General features: G+C 44.4%; 1 protein-coding gene across 1 annotated transcript in view; it reads left to right on the plus strand.

Annotated features, from left to right (window-relative positions):
- Nucleotides 1-25,001, plus strand: part of EZR (ezrin) — a 151,418-nt gene that overhangs the window by 82,695 nt on the left and 43,722 nt on the right. Inside the window, exons 4-5 of the mRNA XM_085612150.1 lie at nucleotides 17,906-18,001; nucleotides 21,803-22,077. Of these exons, the coding sequence (XP_085468276.1) occupies nucleotides 17,906-18,001; nucleotides 21,803-22,077 (371 nt within the window). The remainder of the gene's footprint in view (nucleotides 1-17,905; nucleotides 18,002-21,802; nucleotides 22,078-25,001) is intronic.

The following is a 25,001-nucleotide window of genomic DNA, read 5'->3' on the forward strand; positions in this document are numbered from 1 at the left end:
TGGGACAGTGTAAGGGTTAATGAGGTCAATCTTCCCTCAATTCCCAGAATGTCACATTGGTTATTAGCACATGGTGTGATTGGTCCATCAAGGTGGTGTTGTACCTGCAAAATAGCACCTGCATCTGTGCCTTTGGAACTTTCTCCATTCAAATGAAATGTGTCCTTCACTTATCTCTGCTTGCATAGAGATGTGAGGGTGGTAATCTGAGTACTAAAGGAAACATGTTGCACTTTAAGTACCCATTCTCTTAAGCAACTCTTTACACCAAGACTGTTCTCTTCACTTGCTGCCTTTTCTAGTGCGGCTTAGACATTAGCCTCTTTAGCCATTAAAAAAATGTGCTGCTTTGTGATGATTTTCCTGTAGACTCGTTTTTTTAATCCCGCTTTGAGTCCTTGCGTGTTGGAACATCACCATGGATTGTGTAAGCCTAATGAAGCATGAACACAGAAGCAGTGACCCGCAGAACACCCATTTTTCAGGGTTTCTCAATTTCATTGTTGAAATTACAAAATGTTGACCATTACAAAAAGTTAATGAATAGAGGAGACTTGTTTCCTATTGAAAAATTGAGTATTGAGTTTGCCTGTTAATTTTTTTTCTGATTTCAAAGCAGAGTATAGTCTAGGTGGGGCAGTGGCCATCTTGGCTTGTTCTGTTGTGAATATTGTAACTCAAATCTTATTTCGATCCCTAATGTTGTTCATCTGCCTATGCATATTGCAAAACTTATATTATAAAGAGCTACAAGTACAAACGCTTCCCTTTTCTTTAAATTAGAAAATGTATCTTGTCCGTCTGGTAAAATCTGTGTTCTCTAAAGTGACAGGTAACCTACATAGGAATTAGTCAGCGCTTCCACTGTACCATGGGTCTGACAAGCCACAGACAAGAATAGTTGCAGATTTGAACCCTGAGACCCTCCGTATAATCCTGGCTTCCCTAGTTTGTGAAAGTCACTACTTTCCTTGTTCATCTGTTTCCTCATTAAAAACAAGCTTGTTACCAATGATATGCTCCAGATGACAAGTACATGCCCATCCTGTTGAGCCTGGAAGTGTCCAGAGACAATGTGTTTTATGGTGGTTTACTACCCGTGTCTTATTTACTTACTCATCTGTGATGGCCATTGCATGTTTCTGTTTCTCACAGGTGCTCATAGACACTTTTCCTCTTCATTTCCCTATACTACCACTATCCTACTTGTCATGTTATCTTCACTGACTGAACCATCTTGTACAATTCTATGACGGAAGCAGATATCTTACAAGTATTGTATAACTGTTTCTATTTCTCTAGTCTTTAGAGACTTCTATCACTCTGGTTAAATCATGACTCAATAACCTCACTGCAGTTGATCTTTCCCAATACATTTTAAATATTTACTTGGGCCACTTGCTTCTCTAAGAGTGATCAGTTGTGGTAATGCCAGTGACACCTAGATCATCATCAAATGTTGTTTTCATCTAAGTTTACTCTCTCAGATGATTTATGAATGTTGGCTAATAATTAAAACTTAACATGATTTAAACTGGGTATTGCACTAGGAATTAGCCTGAATTCCTGGTATTCCTCCATTTGGCCAAACCTTTGAGGGGTTGACCACCTCATCTCCTGCTTACATAACATGGACCTATGCACAGCCTTTTATAAAGAGTGCTTGTTGATTTCACAATTCACTGCTGTAAATTAATCTTGTTTCTCCAATCTAATGGTACTGCAGCTCATTTTTCAAACACCCTTTATCTTGTTCTCCTGTCTCCCTGCTTATTATCTTGGAACGCTGTTTGAGGTACAGAATGTGATGACCTACTTTTTGCACATACCTAAATCCAGTGATCGCAGTTCTCCTGTTGCCTATTCCTTCATTGGCTTCCGATGGTATGTCCAGTCAACCTCATAAGCACTTTGATGTGCAACACAGTCATGCTACAACCAGATTATTGATCAAACCGATTACTGTGTTTCCCAAGAAGATGTTTGAGGTCCTTAGATATTCCTCTACTCGTTACCCACAATTCTCAGAGCTTTTATTGATGGATCCTTGCCTCACAGCTTCCGTGTTCTTGAACACCATGTTCCGCTCAGGAAGTAAGTAACAAATCAGATTTTCCCCCACCAACGATATCCACTACTCCTTACCTACCTGCCAATTAGTGCTGTCATTTCTCCATCAGCACGACAGGGCTTGAGGGATTGTTAAGAACGTTATAAGCCACAATTAACATGATATTGCTATAATAGCATAAATTTATTTTATGAATACCAGTCTAACTTTAAAAAGATCCTTAATGCATTTAGAAGCTACCGAACACTGGAATAAGGCCTGCCCAGACAAAACGTCCTGAATCGGCAGGCAAAACTGCTGTCGAAATTGAACTTTTGAGGATCTGAGAAAAATATCCTAATTTAAATACACTCTCCCACTTTATGATCCATTAGGGGCCAGATACTATTTGAAACCCCCTCGGCCACTAGAGAGGAAATGTGCCTTGATGGGATTGCGTTTTGGGCTTATACGGCTAAAATAATTTTGTTATGGCAAACTTGCCACTGGTGAAGATCGCTCATGTCGTCTCTGTGGGGCAGTCTCTGAATCATTGATCCATGTTACTTGTATTTGCCCTAATCTAACAGTCCTCTGAAAATTCTGGTTAATACAGATGTTTAGTTGCTTGTCGGTTAGAACATTTCCATTGTCAGTGGGTGCCTCCTGCCTAAAGGGGGACTATGGACAGCTGACAACTCGTTTTTTACAAATTATGAAATTGGCAATAAAGTAAATTAATTGCCTCAAGCAATAGTGATTTTTTAAAATTGTATAGTAAAGTACTGACCCGTTACGCCAGCTAAATGGCTTGTTTACATGTATATAGGTGTACCCCTGCCTTTTTATTTTTCATGACTGTTAAGCACTTTGATGCACATCTGCACTTTTCCCCTGGTTTGTATAGGTGAATTACAGCTGATTGCACATAAGTGCACTTTATTGCTGCTAGGCACTTTAAAGCACATCTACACTTTCTGCCCTGTGCATATAGGTGAATTGTTACTGATTGCACGTAACTGTCTAACAAATGTTAGTTTAATTTTATTTAACTTTTTTAGGTCGAGTATTCAAGACCTCTTGTGTATACTTGAGTATATACTTCTTTGTGGACTTCAAGTCCGCCCACTGCTTTTCACTTGTTTGTTTCGGTGTCCTTTAAAAATCTTTGCTTGGTAGTGGTCAGTCCTTCGCTTTGTCCCTCCTTAAGTCTTTCTGTTTCCTCCCACGGAGCAGCAATCAAGTACTGTATCATTACGCTTTGATTGTTTATGTTTTGTTTGGGTGACAATGTTTTTTTATTTCTTTCCTGCTCTTGTTAGACTGTGGAGGCATGTTCAGCTTCGGCACCTGTATTTCATTGCATCTTCCCTCCCACCCGACCCCTTACAGCTGAAGAAATACTCCACAGCTTCTTCTCCAGAGGATGTTACATTTGTATTTTCATTTTGTATAATTTTTTTAAATATTTTGTGATATTCAATGGCTAAGTGTGTTTTGGACTTCTTTTGGTTGGATATATACTTTTTTTTTTTCTTTTTTTCCAGGGGGAGTGGAGCTTGTTGGGCTTTGCAAACAAAAGCCAATGGCTGTAAATCATGTCCTTATACAATCACCCTCCTCCCACGCTTGCTTGTTTATTTTTCTGTCATTTTGATAGTGTGAATGAAGGTTTCTGTTTCAGTGCTACGAGCCTGGTTATGGTTCCTTCGAAGGGGCATCCAATAAGCACCACACTTTATACTGTTGCCGTCCAATGGTAGCACACTTTACTGAGGGATGAGCATGGCCATCCTTGATGGTCTGCAAGTGGGCTCTATTTGTCTGGCTAGACTAAACCTCCTCTGGTCGACAGCTGTCTGTTGGATCCCTTTCCTCGGTGGGGGGGTACTCGTGGAATAGACGCTCTTGTCGCGCTTTATCTGGGGTATTCTCCCCGTTCGTCACTTTGTGCGTGTCTAGTATTTGCCAGGTAACATTTCCCCCTCTTGATTAAGCTCCATGACGAACATCGTGTAACTGGTAGATGGACTTTCAGAAGATAAGGTGGGTGCAGCTCCAGTAATGTGCTATTTGTACATTCCTATAGTGCTTCTGCGCCTCTTTGTCCTTTGAGTTTCATCCTATTCTGCACCTTTCAACTGCCCTAATTCTTGCATGTTGCCCCATGCCTTCAATCTTTGACCACCCTAACTTTATTCTTTAACCATCTCGGTCTTCCTTCCCCCTCCCTTGAATCCTTGAATTCTTACTACCTCCCGATTTGCTATCTTCTTCTTCACCCTTACAAGCTTCCTTCTTTCCTTCGCCCTTGCACTATTCCTTCTTTCCCACGCCCTTGCACTATTCCTTCTTTCCCACGCCCTTGCACTATTCCTTCTTTCCCACGCCCTTGCACTATTCTTCTTTCCCACGCCCTTGCACTATTCTTCTTTCCCACGCCCTTGCACTATTCCTTCTTTCCCACGCCCTTGCACTATTCTTCTTTCCCATGCACTTGCACTCTTCCTTCTCACGTCCTTGCACTCTTCCTTCTCTCGTCCTTGCACTCTTCCTTCTCTCGTCCTTGCACTCTTCCTTCTCTCGTCCTTGCACTCTTCCTTCTCTCGTCCTTGCACTCGTCCTTGCACTCGTCCTTGCACTCGTCCTTGCACTCGTCCTTGCACTCGTCCTTGCACTCTTCCTTGCACTCGTCCTTGCACTCGTCCTTGCACTCGTCCTTGCACTCGTCCTTGCACTCGTCCTTGCACTCGTCCTTGCACTCGTCCTTGCACTCGTCCTTGCACTCTTCCTTCTCTCGTCCTTGCACTCTTCCTTCTCTCGTCCTTGCACTCTTCCTTCTCTCGTCCTTGCACTCTTCCTTCTCTCGCCCTTGCACTCTTCCTTCTCTCGCCCTTGCACTCTTCCTTCTCTCGCCCTTGCACTCTTACTTCTCTCGCCCTTGCATTCTTGCTTCTCTCACCCTTGCTGTTTTCCTCCTCTTGCCTTTGCACTCTTTTTTTTCCCCAGAGTTTATGTTGCAGAGACTCAAACCCGGTTCCCCAGATTTGAGGTCCTCCGCCCTAGCCGTTAGGCGCCACATCCTCTTCCTTCTCTCGCTTGTCTTTGTACTCTTCCTTCTCCCGCCTACCCTTGCACTCATACTTTATCTCGCCCTCCCCGTTGACCTCTTTGGACGCAGCACAGGACCCTGGAAGATACTACAGGGTTTCTGCACACATTGTGCCTCATGCAGTCATTTGGATTTCTTGTGGCAGGCAGTGTGCTCTCCTCGCAGTAATGGTTGTATCCTCTGGACCTGGTTCCGATGCATGTGCAGTGCAATCATTGAATGGCTGCACCAGTGACACGGGCACTTATTAGATTGAATGATCTTCAGTGATTCTGTTGTTGAGGCATTAGTTGAAGGCTGCCTGAGCAATGGGTACTACCATTCTCTGCATGCAACAACGCCCAGGTATCTTCTTTCTCTGTGCCAGCTCTCGCATCACTGTCTACGCTTGATGTAAATTTTGGGACCTAACAGTCGTTGTACCTGCTCTAAAATAAAATTGTCCAATCGCTATCCATGTTTCGAACCGGGAACCTTGTAGGATTTTATGTTTCTTCAATCAAATTTAATTAATACTGGTCATCATTGCCTGTTTTCCGTACTTCCTGGTTGTTTCGCAATCCCTTTTGCTTCCCCCAACCCTTTTCCTTAGTGTTGCTTGCCCCACTCCCGCCGCCCATGTTGCTTCTGCGTCCGTGGACGACTGTGTTGCTTTTTCGCACTTGCGCCCACCACGCTGCTTCCATCCCGTGCCCTCCGTGTTGTTTCCCAGACCCTCTTAATAAAACAAAACATGTTTGCGCTGCTTTTTTTTCCTTTTTATTTAGATTCAGCATCGGGAATTTTGGACAGCATCACTAAAAATCATTGCCGACGCTAATAGGGCCCAAAGGCGATACCTATTAGCTGTCCCAATGCTTGTTATTACATGCAGCAGTTTATGCCTTTTATGACGGCTGGTATTTTATTAACTGAAACCTCAATGGACTTTCATCCCGCAAAGCACATTTTCACTGATTTAAGTAATGATTGAAGCCTGCTAAGTAATTTTAGTCCATTTTTAGGTCGAGTCTAGACAGCGCATGCGCTGTCGCAAGACCTATTGTAAACACAATATCGAGGGTAATTTCTCCTGCCATTCTCCTGCTGCCTGCCATTTGTTAAATCTGGCATTGCTCTTGTTAGCTGGCTTATCGTTTGTTTATGATCCGTCACGTCATTTCCATTTTCCTTCCGTTTTGCAGGAAGCAGCACCGACCAACTACTGTTTAGTTGCGCTGGACTGTTATCTTGGGTGTTATCTTGTCATTTAGGAACTACTTCCTTGTTTTTAATGATTCTGTAGTCGTCACTGCTTGTTTCCTTTTACTGGGTCTAAACTTTTAACTTGATGCTGAAAATTCAAGGTTTGTTCTTTGCTTCCTGCCTCAATTACCTCTTTACTGCTGAAGCCACAAAGGAGGCTGCTCAGAAAAGAAACATTTGCAATGTAATACGTTTCACATTACTCAAAATGTGAGCTATTGGCATTGCGCATGCCAAAAAATGTTTGCTCGTTTCAAATTATGCCAGCAGTAGCATAATAAGGAAATACATTCCTTTCACGAAGGAAAAAGCACAGAACCACAGGCTGTTGCTAGGTGTCCCTAGAATGTCTTTCTAGGTGTTCAAGGGACACCTAGTTACAGCCTGTGGTACTGCGCAATTTCCTTCGTGAAAGGAATTTCTTTGCTTATTATGCTACTGCTGGCATAATTTGAAACGGAAAAATCTATTGCCATTGATCCCTTTACAGCCGCAGCACCTCTGCAAGCACAGTGCCTCTCAGTACTTATTGTATTTATTGAAATTAATATTCATTTGTAGTTTTGCATAGCGCTGTATGTCGCCCTTCGGTTACTTCAGGCCTCTAAGCTAGGAACAAAATACGGGAAGTTAGGGTTATAGGTTTTGTAGGGTCAATGTAAACAATGACTTAACTGAGAGCTTTCAAAAACTTTTCAATTTCTCATTTTCACTGCACGCTGAAAACACATGCAAAATAGTAACCCACAGATCCTCTTAAAACCAAAAAAAAGAAAATAAGCAAGAGGGCTAACACAGTTGTGTGCGCCAGAAGCCTGTGAAATAAGGCGTGCATTTGTGGCAAACAAGGCTTTCCAGCTGCAGTTATCAATATGAAAACTATGCCCTGTCATTGATCAGTCAGGCTCCTAGTTGCATGGTCCAGTCAAACGCCGCAGATACCTCGTCCTTACCGGCCTCTTCAACAACCGGTGGACGAAGGGGAGTACTGGGAGGGGTCTGAAGACCCTCTCGCAGCTCAATGTGAGGATGAGCCAGAATGGGAAGGTGATATGGAAGGTCCAGTGGATCTGGATTTCTCTCCACATCCTGGTACACTGTCCCCCTCTTCCGTGGCTACGGAGGAGGTTGGGACTTTTTCGGTGGTGTTGCGTAGGGCGGCTGAGGCTCTTAACCTCAAGCTCCCTTCTGTGCCTATCAAGACCAATCTGCTGACTGAGGTACTGCAACCAGCGTCCTCCTCTGTGGAGCCATTGCTGCCCTTCAACGACGCACTTACTAACGTCCTGCTTAACACCCGGAATAAACCCGACACAGGGGCTCCTGTGGATAAGGGTGTGGCGTGCCGCCATCGCCCGGCGCCAGGCGACCCCAGCTTTCTCACACGTCTCAGTCTGGTTGTCCAGGCCTCTACCTCGCCGAGCGCATTCCCTTCTGGCCCTCCGGACAAGGAATCTAAGAAACTGGACCAGTTTGGGAAAAAGATTTTCACTTCTGGGTTACGGGCAGTGAATACTGCGTGCCTGTTGGGCCGTTATTCACATTCTGTATGGGAAACGGTGGCACAGGTTCTGCCTCGTGCCCTCCGGAAGCTTGGGCGGTGCTCTCCCAGGCTATCACCGAGGGGAGAGATGTGGCTAAATTCACTATCCGTTGTGGACTTGACACAGCCGATTCACTCGGCAGGGCATTTTCCTCAACGGTGGCGCTCTGCCGTTATACTTGGCTCAGAACAACTGGCTTCTCCCGGGATGTTCAGAACACTTTGTTAGGCATGCATCTGATGGCACACGCCTCTTTGGTGACCAGGGGGATAGCACCCTGGAACGCTTTAAGGACTCTCGGGCTACGGCCCAGTCCTTGGGTCTCACCACCACGCGCACTCCCTCGGGGTCCGTTTTTCGCTCCTATCGATGTCAGGGTTAGGGTGCCCAATCACGTTCTTTTCAGACCCGCAGGCCTGCGCAGCCGCAGTCTCAGCGCAGCCGAGGACAGCGGGCAGGTCAATCCACCGCCGCCCCTGCCACAGCCGCCTCAAAACCTTCCTGCCAGTGGGCGGCAGGATTTGCCATCACCTCCCCCACTGGCGCACCATCACCTCAGACAGGTGGGTTCTACAAATAGTCCGAAGGGGTTACTCCCTCCCCTTCGAGTCTACCCCTCCGGCCATGCCACCTCAGTACCACCGCATGTTGGGGGATCATTTGGCACTTCTCCAGAAGGAAGTTGTGGCCCTCTTGGCCAAGGGGGCCATCTAACTCGTTCCAATGCCAGAAGTAGGTCGTGATTGTTACTCCCACTGCTTCTTGGTTCCAAAGAAGGACAAAGGTCTGCGTCCTATCTTAGAACTTTGGAACGTCAATCGCTTCCTCCGGAAGGAGAAATTCAAGATGCTCACGCTTGCTCAGGTCTTGTCTATCCGAGACCCGCAAGACTGGCTGGTAGCGTTGGACTTGCAGGATGCTTATTTTCATATACCCATCCTGCCGGCCCACCGGCGTTACCTACGGTTCACGGTAGGAAAAGAGCACTTTCAGTTCACCGTGCTCCCTTTCGGCCTTACCAACGCCCCTCGGGTGTTCACAAAAGTGATGGCGGTGGTCACAGCTCATCTGTGCAGATCAGGGGTTTCAGTCTTTCCCTATCTTGATGACTGGCTGTTGAAGGCTGGCTCGCCCCAGGCAGTCGTCTCCCACCTCCGGACTATGGCCGACCTCCTGCATTTGCTGGGGTTTTCCATCAAAATGCCGAAGTCGCACCTGATTCTCTCTCAGAAGCTCCTCTTCATCGGAGCGGTTCTGGATACGGCGCAGTTTCGGGTTTATCCTCCCGAACAGCGAGTCCGGGACAATCGGACTATGATTCCGATCTTTCGGCCCTGGTTCTGGGTTTTGGTCCGAAAGACCCTGAAACTGCTAGGCCTCATGGCCTCCTGCATCCTGCTGATCTATCATGCCAGATGGCATATACGGGCTCTGCAGTGGGACCTTAAGTTCCAGTGGACGCAACATCTGGGGAACCTGCTGGGATGGGGCGGCCACATGGGAGAGGCGGAGATCAGAGGCCTCTGATCTCTGGTGGAGTCCAGGCGCCATATCAACCTTGTGGAGCTCAGGGTGATCCTACTTGCACTGAAAGCATTCCTTCCCTCTGTCAAGGGGAGAGTAGTGCAGGTGTTCACAGACAACACCACCGCCATGTGGTACTGCAACAAGCAGGGTGGGGTGGGGTCGTGGACCCTGTGTCAGGAAGCTCTGCATCTCTGGACGTGGCTGGAACGTCAAGGCATTTCCTTGACGGTTCAACACCTGGCAGGTACTCTAAACGCCATGGCGGACGAACTCAGCCGCAGGTGCATGTTGGATCACGCATGGCGTCTTCACTCGGAGGTGGCACTAGGACTCTTTCAGCAGTGGGGAGAACCTTGGTTAGATCTATTCACCACCAAAGAGAACACGCAATGTCAGCAGTTCTGCGCGTTGGAGTTTTCAAGGCGGCACTCGCTTGGAGACGCTTTTTGTCGCAAGTGGAGTTGTGGTCTGTTGTACGCCTTTCCGCCTATACCACTTCTACCCAGAATGCTGAAGAAGATCAGACGCGACCGGGCCCAAGTCATTCTTGTGGCACCGGACTAGGCTCAAAGAGTTTGGTATCCCGAGCTACTCAGTATGAGCGTGGATGCCCCGATATGACTGCCTCTTCGGGAGGATCTCCTGTTGCAGTAACCGGGGTCCTCAATCACGAACCTGTCCAGCCTCCACCTCGTTGCGTGGAGATTGAGCGGCGACAGTTGATTCCATTTGACTTGCCTGCTAAAGTCTGTAATGTGATTCTGGCAGCCAGGCATCCCTCGACTAAAACTGTATACACCTGCCGGTGGAAAAAGTTTGTGGCATGGTGCACAGCGAAAACAGTTGATCCCCTTTCTGCCCCTCTTTCTGAGGTCCTTTTGTTCCTTCTCTCCTTTGCCCAGCAGGGCTCTGCTCTGGGCACTATCAAGGGCTACCTTTCTGCTCTTTCAGCCTTCCTTAGGCGGCCTGATCAGCCATCTCTTCAAGTCCCCAGTTGTCAATAGATTTCTCAAAGGCATTACTCCCCTTTTCCCTCCTATTCCTTTTGTGATGCCTCAATAGGACTTGAACCTGGTTCTCACATACTTGATGTGCGCTCCCTTTAAGCCTCTTCATAACTGCCCTTTGCGGCTATTGACTTTGAAAACTGTCTTCCTGGTGGCCATCACCTCCGCTCGGTGGGTGAGTGAGCTTCAGGCTCTTTCCTGTAAACCTCCTTTCCTGGCGATTTCATCTGGACAAGGTTGTGCTTCGACCGCGTCCTTCCTTTCTCCCGAAAGTAGTCTCTGCATTTCATCTTGGGCAAACTGTCACTCTGCCCACTTTCTTTCCGCATCCTTCAAGAGAGGAAAAGAGGCTCCACTGTCTGGACCCAAAACGTGCTCTTTCATTCTATCTTAACCGCACACAACAGTTCCGGGTGGATGACCAGCTCTTTGTTGGCTTCGTGGGCGCCAAGAAAGGCCGGGCTGTGCACAAGCGAACTATCTCCCGATGGGTTGTCTTGTGCATTAAAGCCTGTTACTCTGTGGCTAAAAAAGAACCTCCGGTTGGGCTGCGCGCCCATTCTACCAGGCCGACAGCAGCTACTACAGCATTGGTACGCGGTGTCCCCCTGCAAGACATCTGTCAGGCGGCCACTTGGGCCTCGTTGCATACTTTCATTAAGCACTATTGCCTTGGCAGTCAGGTCCGAAGAGACTGCTTCTTTGGCCGTTTGGTTCTCCGTGACTTTCTGGTGTAATCTCACTTCGCAGACCCACCACCGGGGTTGGTATTGCTTGGGTATGTATTATAAGGTAAGGAATCTATCACTAACGTGTCTCTTTCAGATGCACAAGTTACTTGTGTAACGATATATCTGTAAGAGACAATAGCTAGTGATAGATTCCTTACCGCCCGGCCATCCTCCCCGTTCTGCAAACTGTTCTCTAGGGTTCAGGTCATCCCTTTCAGGGCCCTAGTTCTGTTGCACCAGTAGTCGGTCTCTGGCATGGCTCTGCGTTCCTGGCGCAGAAAAGTCGTGTACAGAACTGATGTCCGCGCGTGTGGGCACGTCTAAGTAGCTCCGACGACGTCATCTTAGTGGCTACGACGCCAGCGACGTACGCGGAGCCGCACGACGACGCCTACCGATGCGCAGGGGTACTGCTGATAAACTTTCCGGATCCAGTCTGATGCCTGGGGATATTCTAAGGTAAGGAATCTATCACTAACTAATGTCTCTTACAGATATATCGTTACACAAGTAAGTAACTTGTGCTTCATTGCTTATTATGCTACTGCTGGCATAATTTGAAACAGAAAAATCTATTGGCATTGATCCCTTTACAGCCACAGCACCTCTGGCAAATGCATGTTCTTGCTAAAATGTTTCTGGAGCAATAGGATGAAACTGATGTTAATGAACAGAATACAATTTAGATCATGTAATTATATTGTTCTCCATTAAAAAGTACGAATTATATTACAATAGGCTAAATGATAAATTAAGATGCTCTGTAGGAAGGTTCTGTGTACGTTTTCTGCTAGAGGGATACACAGAGATCGAGTACTACATTAAGGTAATAAATAAGCCATGCATGGGAACAAATGATGCCTGTTTTCAGACACCTGTCTTTACTAATGTGAGAGGCTGGGTGTATGTGTGTAGTTGTGTAGGAAGGGCCCCAGAAGAAAAAAACAACGAAGCTTGCATACAAAACGTAAGGTAAAATGGCACTTAGGGCCTTTCTGAGTGAGTGTGTGAGTCCCTCCTGAGGCGGAAGCCGGGAGGTTGTTGTGCGCTGTGACTCTGTGACCATTTTATATACTTTATTGCCTCTATTTTCGCCGCATTTTAAATGAAGCGCTAGATTTCTTTGCACATTAAAACGATGTGCAATCTGCTCATAATTTCAAACTCGACGTGGTATCCTACCTAAATTGTTTTTCCCCGCACTGCCTTGCTCCCTGAGCCTACCTCGGTCGATTTTGGGGCTGGGAGGCTCTCCCTCGAATTGGCAGAAGCGCGGCGGCCATTTTGGGTAGAGGAAGCGTCCAGTCACCAGCATAAAAGGCAACGGTCATGTCTCCGCAGCGTACGCGGTCAGCGGACGCGCCGGATCTGCGGATCTGCGCCGGAGTCGTGCCAGAGTCCTGCCCGTCTGCGCCCGTCCGCGATCAGGACGCGGCCGAGGCCAGGTACTCTGTGGAAACCCCAACATCTTGCTTCAAAACATATAGTAAGGAGTCTCTTTTTTCGATACAACACAAATGCTGTGCTCTCACTGTTTCTCTTCAAAGGGACTTAGCCCTATATCCAGAGTTGGGCATACCTTGCAATATGCTGAATGACACATTGGTCCTGTGCCCCTTTGATCAGCCGCCGTTTCAGGCCCCTAAAGAAACCAGCTATTTCTCTATTAAGGCTGGCCTAATTAATTGTCGCTCCCTGCCTAAACATTCTCTCGATATTGCCCAGTTTCTGATGGACAATAACTGGGATTTACTTTTTCTTACGGAAACATGGCTGGAGGATGAATCTAATCTGTCTTTATGCCTGGCCATTCCCCCGGAATATAATATCCTATGCGCCAATAGAGCGGGTCGCAATCGGGGAGGTGGGGTAGCTATTATTTATAGATCCCAATGGACGATCTCTTCCTTCCCTTACACACAAATTGAACTGATTGAAGCCCTTCCCTTCTGTTTTAAATTAGCTGAACACACCACACTGACAGGGCTACTGGTCTATCGCCCTCCTAAATCTAAGGCTTCCTACTTGGCTACATTTTTGGACTATGTCCTTCAGGCTAGCCTACGCTATGCCAATTTTACCTTACTAGGAGACCTAAATTTACACGCAGAGGACTCTTCTGACAAGCTTTGCCTTAACTTTCTTTCTACTTTAAAAGATGCTGGATTAAGCCAATTGGTTTCTCAACCTACGCACAAAGCTGGTCATACTCTTGATCTTGTTTGCTCGAATTTCTCAAACATCCTGATTGAGGATCCCTATCCGGTGATTTGGTCGGACCACTTTTTTATCCCTTTTGCTATTCATCTTTGCCAGCATGTGAGACCTAGAATTCGCCCTAAGGCGGTAGGACGTAATTGGAGTAAGATCTCCCCTGACAGTGTTGCCCTACATCTTGTAAATACCACTCCCAAAGACGCCCCTCATTTAGTTTCACGCCTGACTAACCTCAACTGCTGGGTCACCTCTGCTATTGACTCGCTCTCTCCTATGCGACCGATTAAAACCTTTCGAGCAGCTCCCTCCGCCCCATGGTACTCCGACGAGCTTCGGAAATATAAATCTTCTTGTAAGCTGTTGGAGCGCCGGTGGAGGTCATCCTATTCTATTGACACAAAACTTAAATATAAACTGGCCCTCAAAGAATACCGTAGGAAAATAATTGAGCATAAAAAACGTTACCTGGAGGAGAAAATTAATAGAGTGCATGGCTCGGCCAGGGAAATTTTTAACACAGTGAAGACTTTCACAGATCCCTTGGCTCTTAAACAGTGTCTTCCAGTCTCTCAGGCCCTTTGCTCCCGCCTCTCTGACTTCTTTGAAGACAAGATCGCGAATATCTATGACACCTTCCCCAAGAATAATGATCTAGAGAGTGATACGCCTTTACCTGACCGCATCGAGTCTTCTTCGACCTTTTCAGACTTTGAGGCAATCTCACTGGAACACTCACTGATGGAACTGTCTAGATGCCGCTCCGGCTCACCACTTGACCCTTGGCCAGCCAAGCAATATAAATTATTGGCCTCTTTTCTTAATCCCTTCCTTAACTACATCTGGAATGACTCGCTCAAAACCGGAATTTTCCCGGAGTCTTGGAAACATGCCCAACTGGTCCCGATTTTAAAGAAAGCCAATACAGATCCTAATGAGCCGGTGAACTATCGACCCATTTCTCTGCTCCCAGCCCCTGCCAAGGTCCTTGAAAAGCTAGCGCAGCAACAACTGGCAGGTTTTCTTGAATCCCACGGCCTACTTTATGAATCTCAACATGGTTTTAGAAAGTGCCATAGCACTGAGTCTGCCCTTATAGAAATGGACGACTCTGTGCGGTGGAAACTGGATGGGGGTTCCAGAGCGGTGCTGGTGCTGCTCGACTTGTCGGCAGCATTCGACACCGTCTCTCACCCCATCCTGATTGACCGTCTTCGGTCGAAGGGCATTCAGGGGAAGGCCCTGGAGTGGCTGACCTCTTTTTTGTCTAATCGCACCCAGGCAGTCTATTCTCACCCTTTTACCCGTACCCTGAAATGGGGTGTCCCTCAAGGCTTGGCCTTGAGCCCACTATTGTTCAATGTCTATTTTTCTCCTCTGGCTGAACTCATTGCTAGGTCGGGCATCATAGCTACTTCCTATGCAGATGATTTTCAGCTGCTTTTCTTCTAGGAGAGTGCCACGCAGACTACTTTTGATCCTCTGAAGGATTGTCTGCGGGACATTTCAAAATGGATGGACCATAACTGCCTCCGCATGAATGCGGCGAAAACGGACGTTCTCTTTTTCCATCAACTTTCCCCTCTTGATGCAACTCTCTGGTGGCCACAGGAACTTAGCCTTCCCCCTGTCCCTAAGGACTCTGTAAAAAATCTAGGGGTCAAGTGAGACTCCAATCTTTCTTTTAGCAACCAAATACAGACCGTTTCAGCCGCTTGTTTTTCCAAGATCAGGATGATTAGGAAATTCATCACCTATCTCCCTAGTGACACCAGGAAAACCATAGTCCAGGCATTGATTACATCTCACCTGGACTATGCGAACGGCCTGTATTTAGGGTTGCCCGCGGGCCTCCTACATCAACTCCAGACAGTCCAGAATGCGGCTGTTCGGCTGGTCTGCGGGGTTTCCCTACGCACCCATATTTCGCCTCATCGTAGAGCATTACATTGGCTACCAATCCATCAAAGAGCTGCATTCAAAGCCATGACCTTAGCCCATCGAGCAACTAGGGGTAGGGGATCGGCCTACCTCTGTTAGTATCTGTCCTTACTGTAACTCTCGGAACCTTCGTTCCAACTCCCAACATCTGCTTTCCATACCAAGATTCAGGAAAGCACGTTCTGGAGGTAAAACCTTCCAGGTCTGTGCCACAACTCTCTGGAACAAACTCCCGATCGCAATTAGGATGATCCAGGAAGAATTACCCTTCCGTAGGGCACTAAAAACCTTTCTCTTTTGTTAACCCCCCCAGGACTATCACTCTGCTTTCACTAAGAAGCGCCGGGACACCCCGTTGGGGTAGCTGCGCGCTATATAAAATACACAAAATAAATAATAAATAAATATAGGTGGGCTAATACCGGTCGGTAACGGCCGAAAATCGGTAAATTTCCCGAAAGCCGACCGGTATTTAGCCCTTTGCGATGTAAGAGGCTGGATTTAAGGATTCGGTAATTTACCGATTCGTTATTTTAAGGAATCGGTAAAATACCTAATCCTTATATCCTATGTAGGGAGCACTCAAGTGAGTGCATTTTTGGTTTAAGGATTCGTTATTTACCACCAACTACAAGTAGTTGGTAAATATCGAATACCTTTTCAGAAGCAATTTCGTGCTTTTTCAAAAGTGCCATGTGGCAGACATACATGCCCTTAGGGCATGTATGTGCGCCACATGTGTACACATGCACGATTCAGGGGTGCAACAGGTTGTCAATGTGACACCTTGCCACCCTTGAATATGCCCCCCTTATTACTGATTCGGTATTTACCGAATCGGTAATAGTGAAATGGCTTCCCATTCATTCCTATGGGCCTCCAGGCCCATAGGAATGAATGTGAAGGTATTCCTTATTACCGATTCGGTAAATACCGAATCGGTAATAACGAATATCACCGAATCGGTAAAATTTACCGATTGTTTACCAACATTCTATTTACGATTCTTAAATACTGAATCGGTAAAATTCGGTGTTTAGGAATCGGTAAATTGAAATTACCTACATATGGCCCTTAATGATTTTTTTTCGCCGTCACTGAGCATTTCAGAGATTGGCATCTCGGACGCAAGCAGCCTCATTGCGCGCCTCTGTTGCTGATCTGTGACTGGAACAAAATCCTGGCCCTGCGAGGAGAAATTATAATTGACTTGTTTGCACCCATTTTCGGTGTCAGAAAACCGTCCTTTGCCGGTCATTCTTTAAATAAAAATTGCAACAGCTGATCCATATTTCATGCTTGGCAAAGCTTCACCAATCCTTAGGGAGAAGATAATACGGATCCCAGAAACAGCCGCTGCGCATAATTTCACATTTTACCAGGGGCTCAGAATGTGATTTAATTCTGGAAATTGATACGTTTGGCCACTCCATTAAGACCTGGAGCACACAGATATCGGATGCATTAGACCCAATGGGTGAGCTCAGACCATAGCAGCTGTCCTCACTCCTTTCCTATGGCCAGTAATTCCCAAACCCCTCTTTGTTTACCCCTCAAGAGCCCGTGAAAGCACATTTCTCGAATACGGCTGACTCTCACAACGCTGCTGGGTTGTACATTAAATCCATTTAACACCCTCTGCCAACCATGTAAAAAAGCATTTGCAATGCAATAGGTCTTGCATTTACACGAATTTCAGCTATTGGCATTGTAAATGACAATGCCTTTTATGTTTTGGTTTTTAAAACCTAAATAAAAGGCATTGTCATTTACAATGCCAATAGCTCAAACTCGCTTAAATGCGAGACCTATTGCATTGCAAATGCTTGTTGTAATTCCTTCCGTACTTGATATGGAGAATAGCATGATTAGCTGCCGCTGAAGTACATAAGCTGCACAAATGCTTGTTTTATTGGGCTTAATGTATTTGTCTTCATTTTTTCATGAATGTGTTCTGAATCTCTTGCAACTGTTTTAATGAACCCTGCAATAAAGATTCAATCATCCATTGTATACTTTGTCCTTCCTTTTATTTTGATAATTTCCTTGTTCCTCAAGCATCTCCTGTTATGCAATGTTTACACGATTATTTTGTTAATACCATCTTGATTTCAAATCCGATATTTGTTCAAATATATATCCTCAGCAAATACACAACACTCAACCTTTTATACAAAAAGATTACAAAAATGGCTAACAAAAGATTATTAAAACAAATATACACAATTAAAAACATTTGAAAGTCATGTAGAGATTCAGCTTAATAGAATACAGTAGTTCACAGCGACGCTGGCACTCCCTGGACTTGGGTGATTTGCTGTTTTTTACAATCCAGCCTCCCTCCTTGCTTTGCTAAACTGGTATTGTTATTGATGGATCCAGATGAAGGGCTTGGTTACATACTACACTACTGATTTCGTAAATGTTCCTACACCTAACCCGTTTACTGTAAAGTTCTCAGGTCTTCACATTGTTGCATGCCTCAGGAATGTGCCCGTCTTCGAAATGTGTAACAGACTGTGCTTTATATTCAGGTGGTGAAGACGGTGGGTCTGCGTGAAGTTTGGTACTTTGGACTTCAGTATGTCGATAGCAAAGGATTCCCGACATGGCTGAAGCTTGAAAAAAAGGTGAGTGGGAGGCGCATCAGGTTTCGCTGTGTGGTCACAGTTCACTGATAACCGAGTCACTGACTCCGCTTCTGGGGTGTGCTGCTGGAACAGAAACTGAACAGTGGAGGGGTTGGGCGTCTGAGAGGGAATGTACTGGCACAGAAGTTGCTTATTGTTTGGTCAGAATTACCTCCATCTACAATCTGCACAGTGGCTCGTTGATTTAAACTTGGCTGTGTGCATGGCACTGTTAGTGTACTGTCAGTTGGCAGTCTGTCATCCGGTTTTGATAAACAAGTAGCCAGGGTTGGACTTGCCAAATGGAGCATAGAAATACCCCAACAGCCTGAAGGAGGGGATCTGCTTGTAGAACTACATGATCTGAGAAATCCAAAGCTCCTTCATGTATTCAACGACAAGAGAGTGGCCCTCAATTTGTTTTTTTAGACATGTATGAAATGTGTCTGCTGAAAATGATGCCCTCTGGTTCTGTGCTGAACACAGCAGCTTTGCCACCCTCTTTCTCTAATATCAGTTGTCACACACTGATGTACATGCATTTCTCTCATTCGACTTATGATCCAGCATGAAAGCCAGTAGGAGGGCTTAAACACGGTTTCAAAACATGATCCAAGTCATGAGGGGTCTTGATTGGTGTTGTGAAGGTTCTAAATTTCCTTCACGGATTTTCGCATCTTACAGTTTATCAGCGTTTGCAAAGTCATTTGTGGCTGTTATGTCTCTGCCCGTCCTGATAGTTATTGTTTTCCATTTTACTGTGCCTTCTTTCCTCTCATCCCACACTTCGGGCCTGATTTAGAGTCCTGCGGATGGTATAGTCTGTCACAAACGTGATGGTTAGTCCATCTGCCGTATTCCAAGTGCCATAGAATATAATTAAGGTTTCCAATTTTCCGTTTTTACTGATAAATACAGGCAGAAAGCTATCTGTTTCCTGTCTGTATTTATTTTTAAAAGCAAAAAATACAGAAAATTGTGCTTCTTGTGAGTAACTCTCCTTGTTGACCTTCATGAATTCATGGCCAACTGCTAAGTACATAGACACCATGGGAAGTTTAAAACCGGATGAGACCCCCTTAAATACAGGCACATGTTAACATATATTTGTATATAATGCTAATATTTACCTGTCGTAGAAGTGTTTTTGTTATATTTGGCTGCTTAAGTTGCTAAAATGCACAGGCATCAAAATATGAGTACATGTTTATCAGTTAAACAAATGTATACGTATAGCATTTTACGGCTCCATTTATTCTCAAAACATAAAATAAATATGGATAAATACCAATAAAATGGGCGGAAAAAATGATAAATACAGATGGAAATGCTAAAAAAACGAAATACCATAAAACCAGAATCCCTTACACTTGTAATACGGTGGCGCTATATAAGTCACATTTGTGATGGAGTATCCCGTCTGCTGAAGTCTAAATGAGGCCCTTAGTCCTAAACTAGTGTTTCGCACTTTCGTATTTGTCACCAGGAATGTGGAATGTGGAGCACAAAGGCAGGATAAACACTCTCATTTTAGTACTGTATTTAAAAAAAGGAGGATCTTCCTTGCCAGAAATGAATGCGATCAAGCGACTCCTCTTACTCACACCCCCTCTCATCTTCCCATCCACCAGGTGTGAGCAGATCTATTGGTTTTGACTGTAAAGGTAATTTATTCTAGCCTCAAATTGACCTCACATGTTCCAACACTGCCATGTTCATTGCCATAGACCATGCTCTGTTCTATGCATCCCTGCTGCAAGAATTCAGGCCTTGGGCATGTGGCCTTTACATCTCATTTAACTTTAATCTATGCCCTCGTCATGGTATCCCTGGAGCTGTATCTTAACTAACACTGTAGTGTTGCATCTTGTCTACCCTGGTCTGTGGTACCTGGCCTTTAATCTCTTTTACTCTATACCCAGTTTGATCACAGTTGAACATTCTTTGCATTACCATTTTATGTTCCTGACAAAGAGCCTTAGCTTATTTACAAATGTGACTTAATTTTCACTGCAATATTAGTATTTAAGATCAAATCTGTAGCAGCTCACTCGTGCCACCAAAATTAGAAATGGAGATACCTCAAATAGACTATCATGTTTACATAACAAATGATATCCACTGACTAAGTTGGCTGGTGTAGAACCCAGAATAGGGTAAGTCTCCAAAGTGGAAACTTGTTACCCATTCCTTTAAGTCACACCTGCCACCCCGACTACTTGCCCAGTGTCGGCCTTCTCTCCAGTGACTCTGTACCTCCTCAGGATCTTCACAACTGCAAGGTACAACAAGTGCAACTATTGCAGAGGCTGCTTGTCAGAACTGAACTCAACCCCTACTGCTTCCCAACCTGCTTCTTTATTCACATTCCTGGATGCATGTTGCAGCACCACTGTAGATGGGGATTATTATCATGTGTTCCAAATTATTCCTTCACAGGATTTATAGGAGCAAACATACAGAGTCATGACATGTGTCATGTAGTACCTATAGTTGATCCTGAAAGCTATTGTGGTCACAGTCTTTGGCATCTATATTTAATACAGACAGTGAACAGTTTAAAAGGAGTTCTCCTAACTTTGGAAACCAGAAAAGGGAGTTACAGGCAATCAACTTCATAACTCTCAAAAAGTTAACCTCTTTCTTAAAGTAACCAATATATCGTTTTATTACATTCATTAACTAAAGAACCTGTTCATTCACCTTAAATACCATTATTATTGTTATTAAGTAAAAAGCCTATTTGTTAAATATTATTTATTATTATTATTAGTGCATCAAAAGGAAAACCTCATAGTTTATATCCAATAATCTATTTATTGTAATTGGGTCCCATCTCCTATGAAAAGGTTTTACAAACCACTGTTACTGTGTAAACCAATAGGAATCCCAATTAAAAGATGCATCTACTTACATTATCCTAGGCGTTACAGTTCCCACAAAACAATGTTAATTGAATCAACCAAAATACCCCAGGTCCACACTACAGCACAGTTTACATCCTATCCCTACCTGGAGAGGAAAGTGTCAAACATACCGACAATCGATAAAGGGCTGTGTGGTGTTATGCTTCGGGTTGGATGCAACATCCACTTTACTTCCTGTGATGAAGTCTTGGCGCCCCAAAATTACATCAGACTTCCTCCGGGCCAAATATTTCAAATCAAAATGTACAGCATGTTGCCTTTACTTGCCACATAGTTTAGTCAACTCCGCCACATAATTTGGTCACCCCAGCCACTGTCTTCCAGTAGACCGAATTATAGGATATGTGCAATCTCTGGAGAATATATTTGCATGTTGTATGTTGGATATTAGAAACCAGGTCAGTGTGGTTTGCCATTTTATTAACAAGATGTAGGTTCTTTATTGAGCACAATCTAAGAATTGCGTGGTGAACAGAGTTCCACCAGAGCACATTCTTCGGTAATCAAGATGGTGCAGTATTGAAACAGTAGATGCCAGTGAGAACGGTGCATCAACAATGAATGTTCTTCCTTCATGGAGAACCCCCGGTGCTTGGCGAGGTAAAAAATCTTTCCTCATGTGTTGGCAGTGTTGATATCCTGTCCTGTCGGCTTACAGTAGATGGCAATGAAACGTTGATCTAAAACGCTATTATGGTTTTGATCATGGTGTGCGTGCAGCGGTTGGTTACAGGAACCAGAATAAATGACGAACCTCTCAGGCTCAATTGTTTCACTCCATTCGTCACTGTTTTCTCCTACTATATCACCTTCTTGAATCCTCTCGAGTTGGCCTCCATCTTGATTTGCCCTTTCTTGTTCCCGTCTTTCACAGGTCTCTGCTCAGGAGGTCAGGAAAGAGAACCCCCTCCAGTTCAAGTTTCGCGCCAAATTCTTCCCTGAGGATGTCTCTGAGGAACTGATCCAGGACATCACTCAGAAGCTGTTCTTCCTGCAGGTGAAGGACGGCATTCTCAGTGACGAGATCTACTGCCCTCCAGAGACCGCGGTGCTGCTCGGTTCCTACGCAGTGCAGGCCAAGTTTGGGGACTATTCCAAAGAAGTGCACAAATCTGGATACCTCAATTCTGAGCGTCTTCTGCCACAGCGGTAAGTGTTTGCCACAGCGATCACTCCAATGCTTTCAAGGCGCAACACATTGCAAGAAGAAATAAAAAGCGTATGTTGACTTTATTTACTCAGTGTGCACATTTTCATTGATAGACAACCATTTTTTACATGGTGTGAGAATGGTGTCTGATGAGGAAGTAAAAGATGAAGAATTTAAACAATTTGCTGCACGTTTTGCCAGAAAGAGCTATGTTTCACCCAGGACACACAATTATTTTCATCCTGCCAAGTCTACGTTACGATTCCAAAATTGGAGATGTTTTTACCACAAATGCTGGATGTTTTTACCAAATTTCTGTCTCTTTGTTCTAAATATGCTGTGCCATGGCATATGCTTAGCCCCACACATGCTGTACATTTGTTCTCAGTATGCATTTAATTGAATATTTCTGTCCCGTCGCCCATAATACGGTATTTATTTGACCAAATAACTGTTTATGATCACGCTACATAATTCTTCCTTTGATCTTAAAGATGCTATACGTTTAGCCTCATAGACGATGTACATGTGGTCATAAAAGCGCTAAGCACCTGTGCCCATCCTCCATTTACCACCAAAAAGCCAAAATTCTGTCCTCCAAGGAGACCTCATTGTACCCAAAAATGTTGTACTTTTAGCCCCAAAATAAAAATACATTTTACTCTGAATCATTTTTTTAACCAGGGCTTCAAAATGTTAAATATTTGTCCCCCAAATTCTGTAAATTGGGAATCAAAAAGTTCCTAAACAGTCCCCCCAAAAAACAAAATACTTGGGGCCTGATTTAGAGTTTTGTGCATGCCCCCTTAGGCTGCCAACATGATTCCCAAAGCGGAATCGATCCCAGTTAGATCGCTTCCCCTTTGTGAATCAGTTGATACCTCAATTGCTGTGTTGGTAATTGTTCAATGGTTTGTGACCTAAATTGTACTTACAATCTATTGGAACATTGCATACCAAAATGCAGTTTGGAAGGAATGCCACTTCCAATCGGTATTGACTGCAACCTCATTTTACGAGTCAGACTGTAAAATGGATTTTGTACATAAGAAACAGGCATTTTACAGGTTGCACACAAAATCCTTCAGTTCATCTGTCCCAGAGTCCTTCCTACAAACTTGTTCCCTAACAAAACCTCTTGATGTTTGATAACCCATTTGTCATGCCCGAAGCCATAAAATGTGCTTTTGTCTTTTTTTAGCCTGATCCCTCTTTCTTGAAAATGCAGTTATACCTAGCTTTCATTGTAATAAATGTGGTCTCTGAGCACCTTGCCAGGACACCTATAGGCTCTGGAATAGGGGTCCTCGGGGACCTGCAGCACCCCAAAATAACATACTGGAGTTCTCAGTGGTGAATGTGCAATAAAGATACCTTTAAATTGTATTTTTATCTTGTCACATTTGTTGTGCGTTCGAAGACCGAGATCAAATGTCCGGATATGTCTTCTGAAAAATTGCTGCTTATTCTTTTAACATGGAAACTGGTGTTTCCTTTTTTTTTCTCTGACTGCAATGCAAGAAGATGTTGTAAAACGAACTATGTGACAATCCTCCTGGTGTGAAAGGAATTTAAATACATATAGCTGATCTATATAAAGGTTTCCAAATGTATCAGCAGTCCAGAAAGCACTAAAAAGCGCTTTGTCTGTAATTCTGAAGTGTGTTGGAAACAAAGATTTTATTAGGATCAAAACAAATTAATGACAAATATTCCCTGAAATCCGATTTCCACACATTATTGTTTGTGCTGTACATAGTCATATCAGTAAAACTGCATTTGTTTGCAAATGTAGTGGTCGTTTCAATGAAGAATGTGATGTTTGTACATGACAGTGTGCTACCACACCATGTTTGAGTAATATATTTGCAACAACGTTGTCCAAAAGGCACTACCAGTGACATCCCACTGCCTTACCACTCTCATGCTGAATCGGCATAGCTCATTTGCTACACGTGTTCTTTGTGTGATGCGCAGATTTCTAACAATCCCTATGAGTCCAGTGCTGTAACATGGATGGCAGCAGCCTCACTCTGAAAATTGTTCTAGCACCACTGTGGACACCTGACTTTAATACAGCTGCACACCTGGGGCCCGATTCACAGAACTAACGTAAGACAAAATCCTAAACTTACTACCATTTTGGTATTCACAGAAGGCACTTACTCATTTCTGTATTCACAGAAGTTAGAGGTCCTAACTTTAGGACTTCTAAATGTCTTATGTGAACACCGAAAGTCTTAAAGTTAGGATTTTTCTCAGTTTAGGAGTAGTAAAGTTAGGACTCCTAACTGCACTACTCCTAAACTGAGAAAAATCCTAACTTCAAGACTTTCGGTATTCACAGAAGGCATTTAGGAGTCCTAAAGTTAGGACCTCTAACTTCTGTGAATACCGAGATGAGTAAGTGCCTTCTGTGAATACCAAAATGAGTAAGTGCCTTCTGTGAATACCAAAATGGTAGTAAGTTTAGGATTTTGTCTTAAGTTAGTTCTGTGAATCGGGCCCAGGGCCTCAAATACTTCCCATTTGGCTTCAAATATTGCATTTATTCCCAAAACTTCTGTCACTTTAAATGTAAGTTTGGCTTCAAAAAGAATGAGTTTGGCCAGGAATATTATGTTCATTTGAAAATGCAGGAAATGTAGCTAAAAAAGCCACATATTTGCCTTTAAAATACTGTACGATTAGCTTGATAAAGTCTGCATACCTCTGTGCAGAAATGGTACACTAAAGTTCTGAAATCAGATATGCCGCTGCCTAAAATGTTATCGTGCTATGGTGATTTGCAAGCACTCAAAAGAAGGGGGCCCCTGATTTCGATATAGGTAGAGACCAACAGGGGAAGTACAAGAATTTAGTCAAAAACAAGAGGTTCTCTACCTGTTTTATTCAATTTGTGCAAAAAGTCACAAATTATAAA

Source organism: Triturus cristatus, chromosome 6, assembly GCF_964204655.1.
Source record: "Triturus cristatus chromosome 6, aTriCri1.1, whole genome shotgun sequence".
Taxonomy (NCBI): Eukaryota; Metazoa; Chordata; class Amphibia; order Caudata; family Salamandridae; genus Triturus; species Triturus cristatus.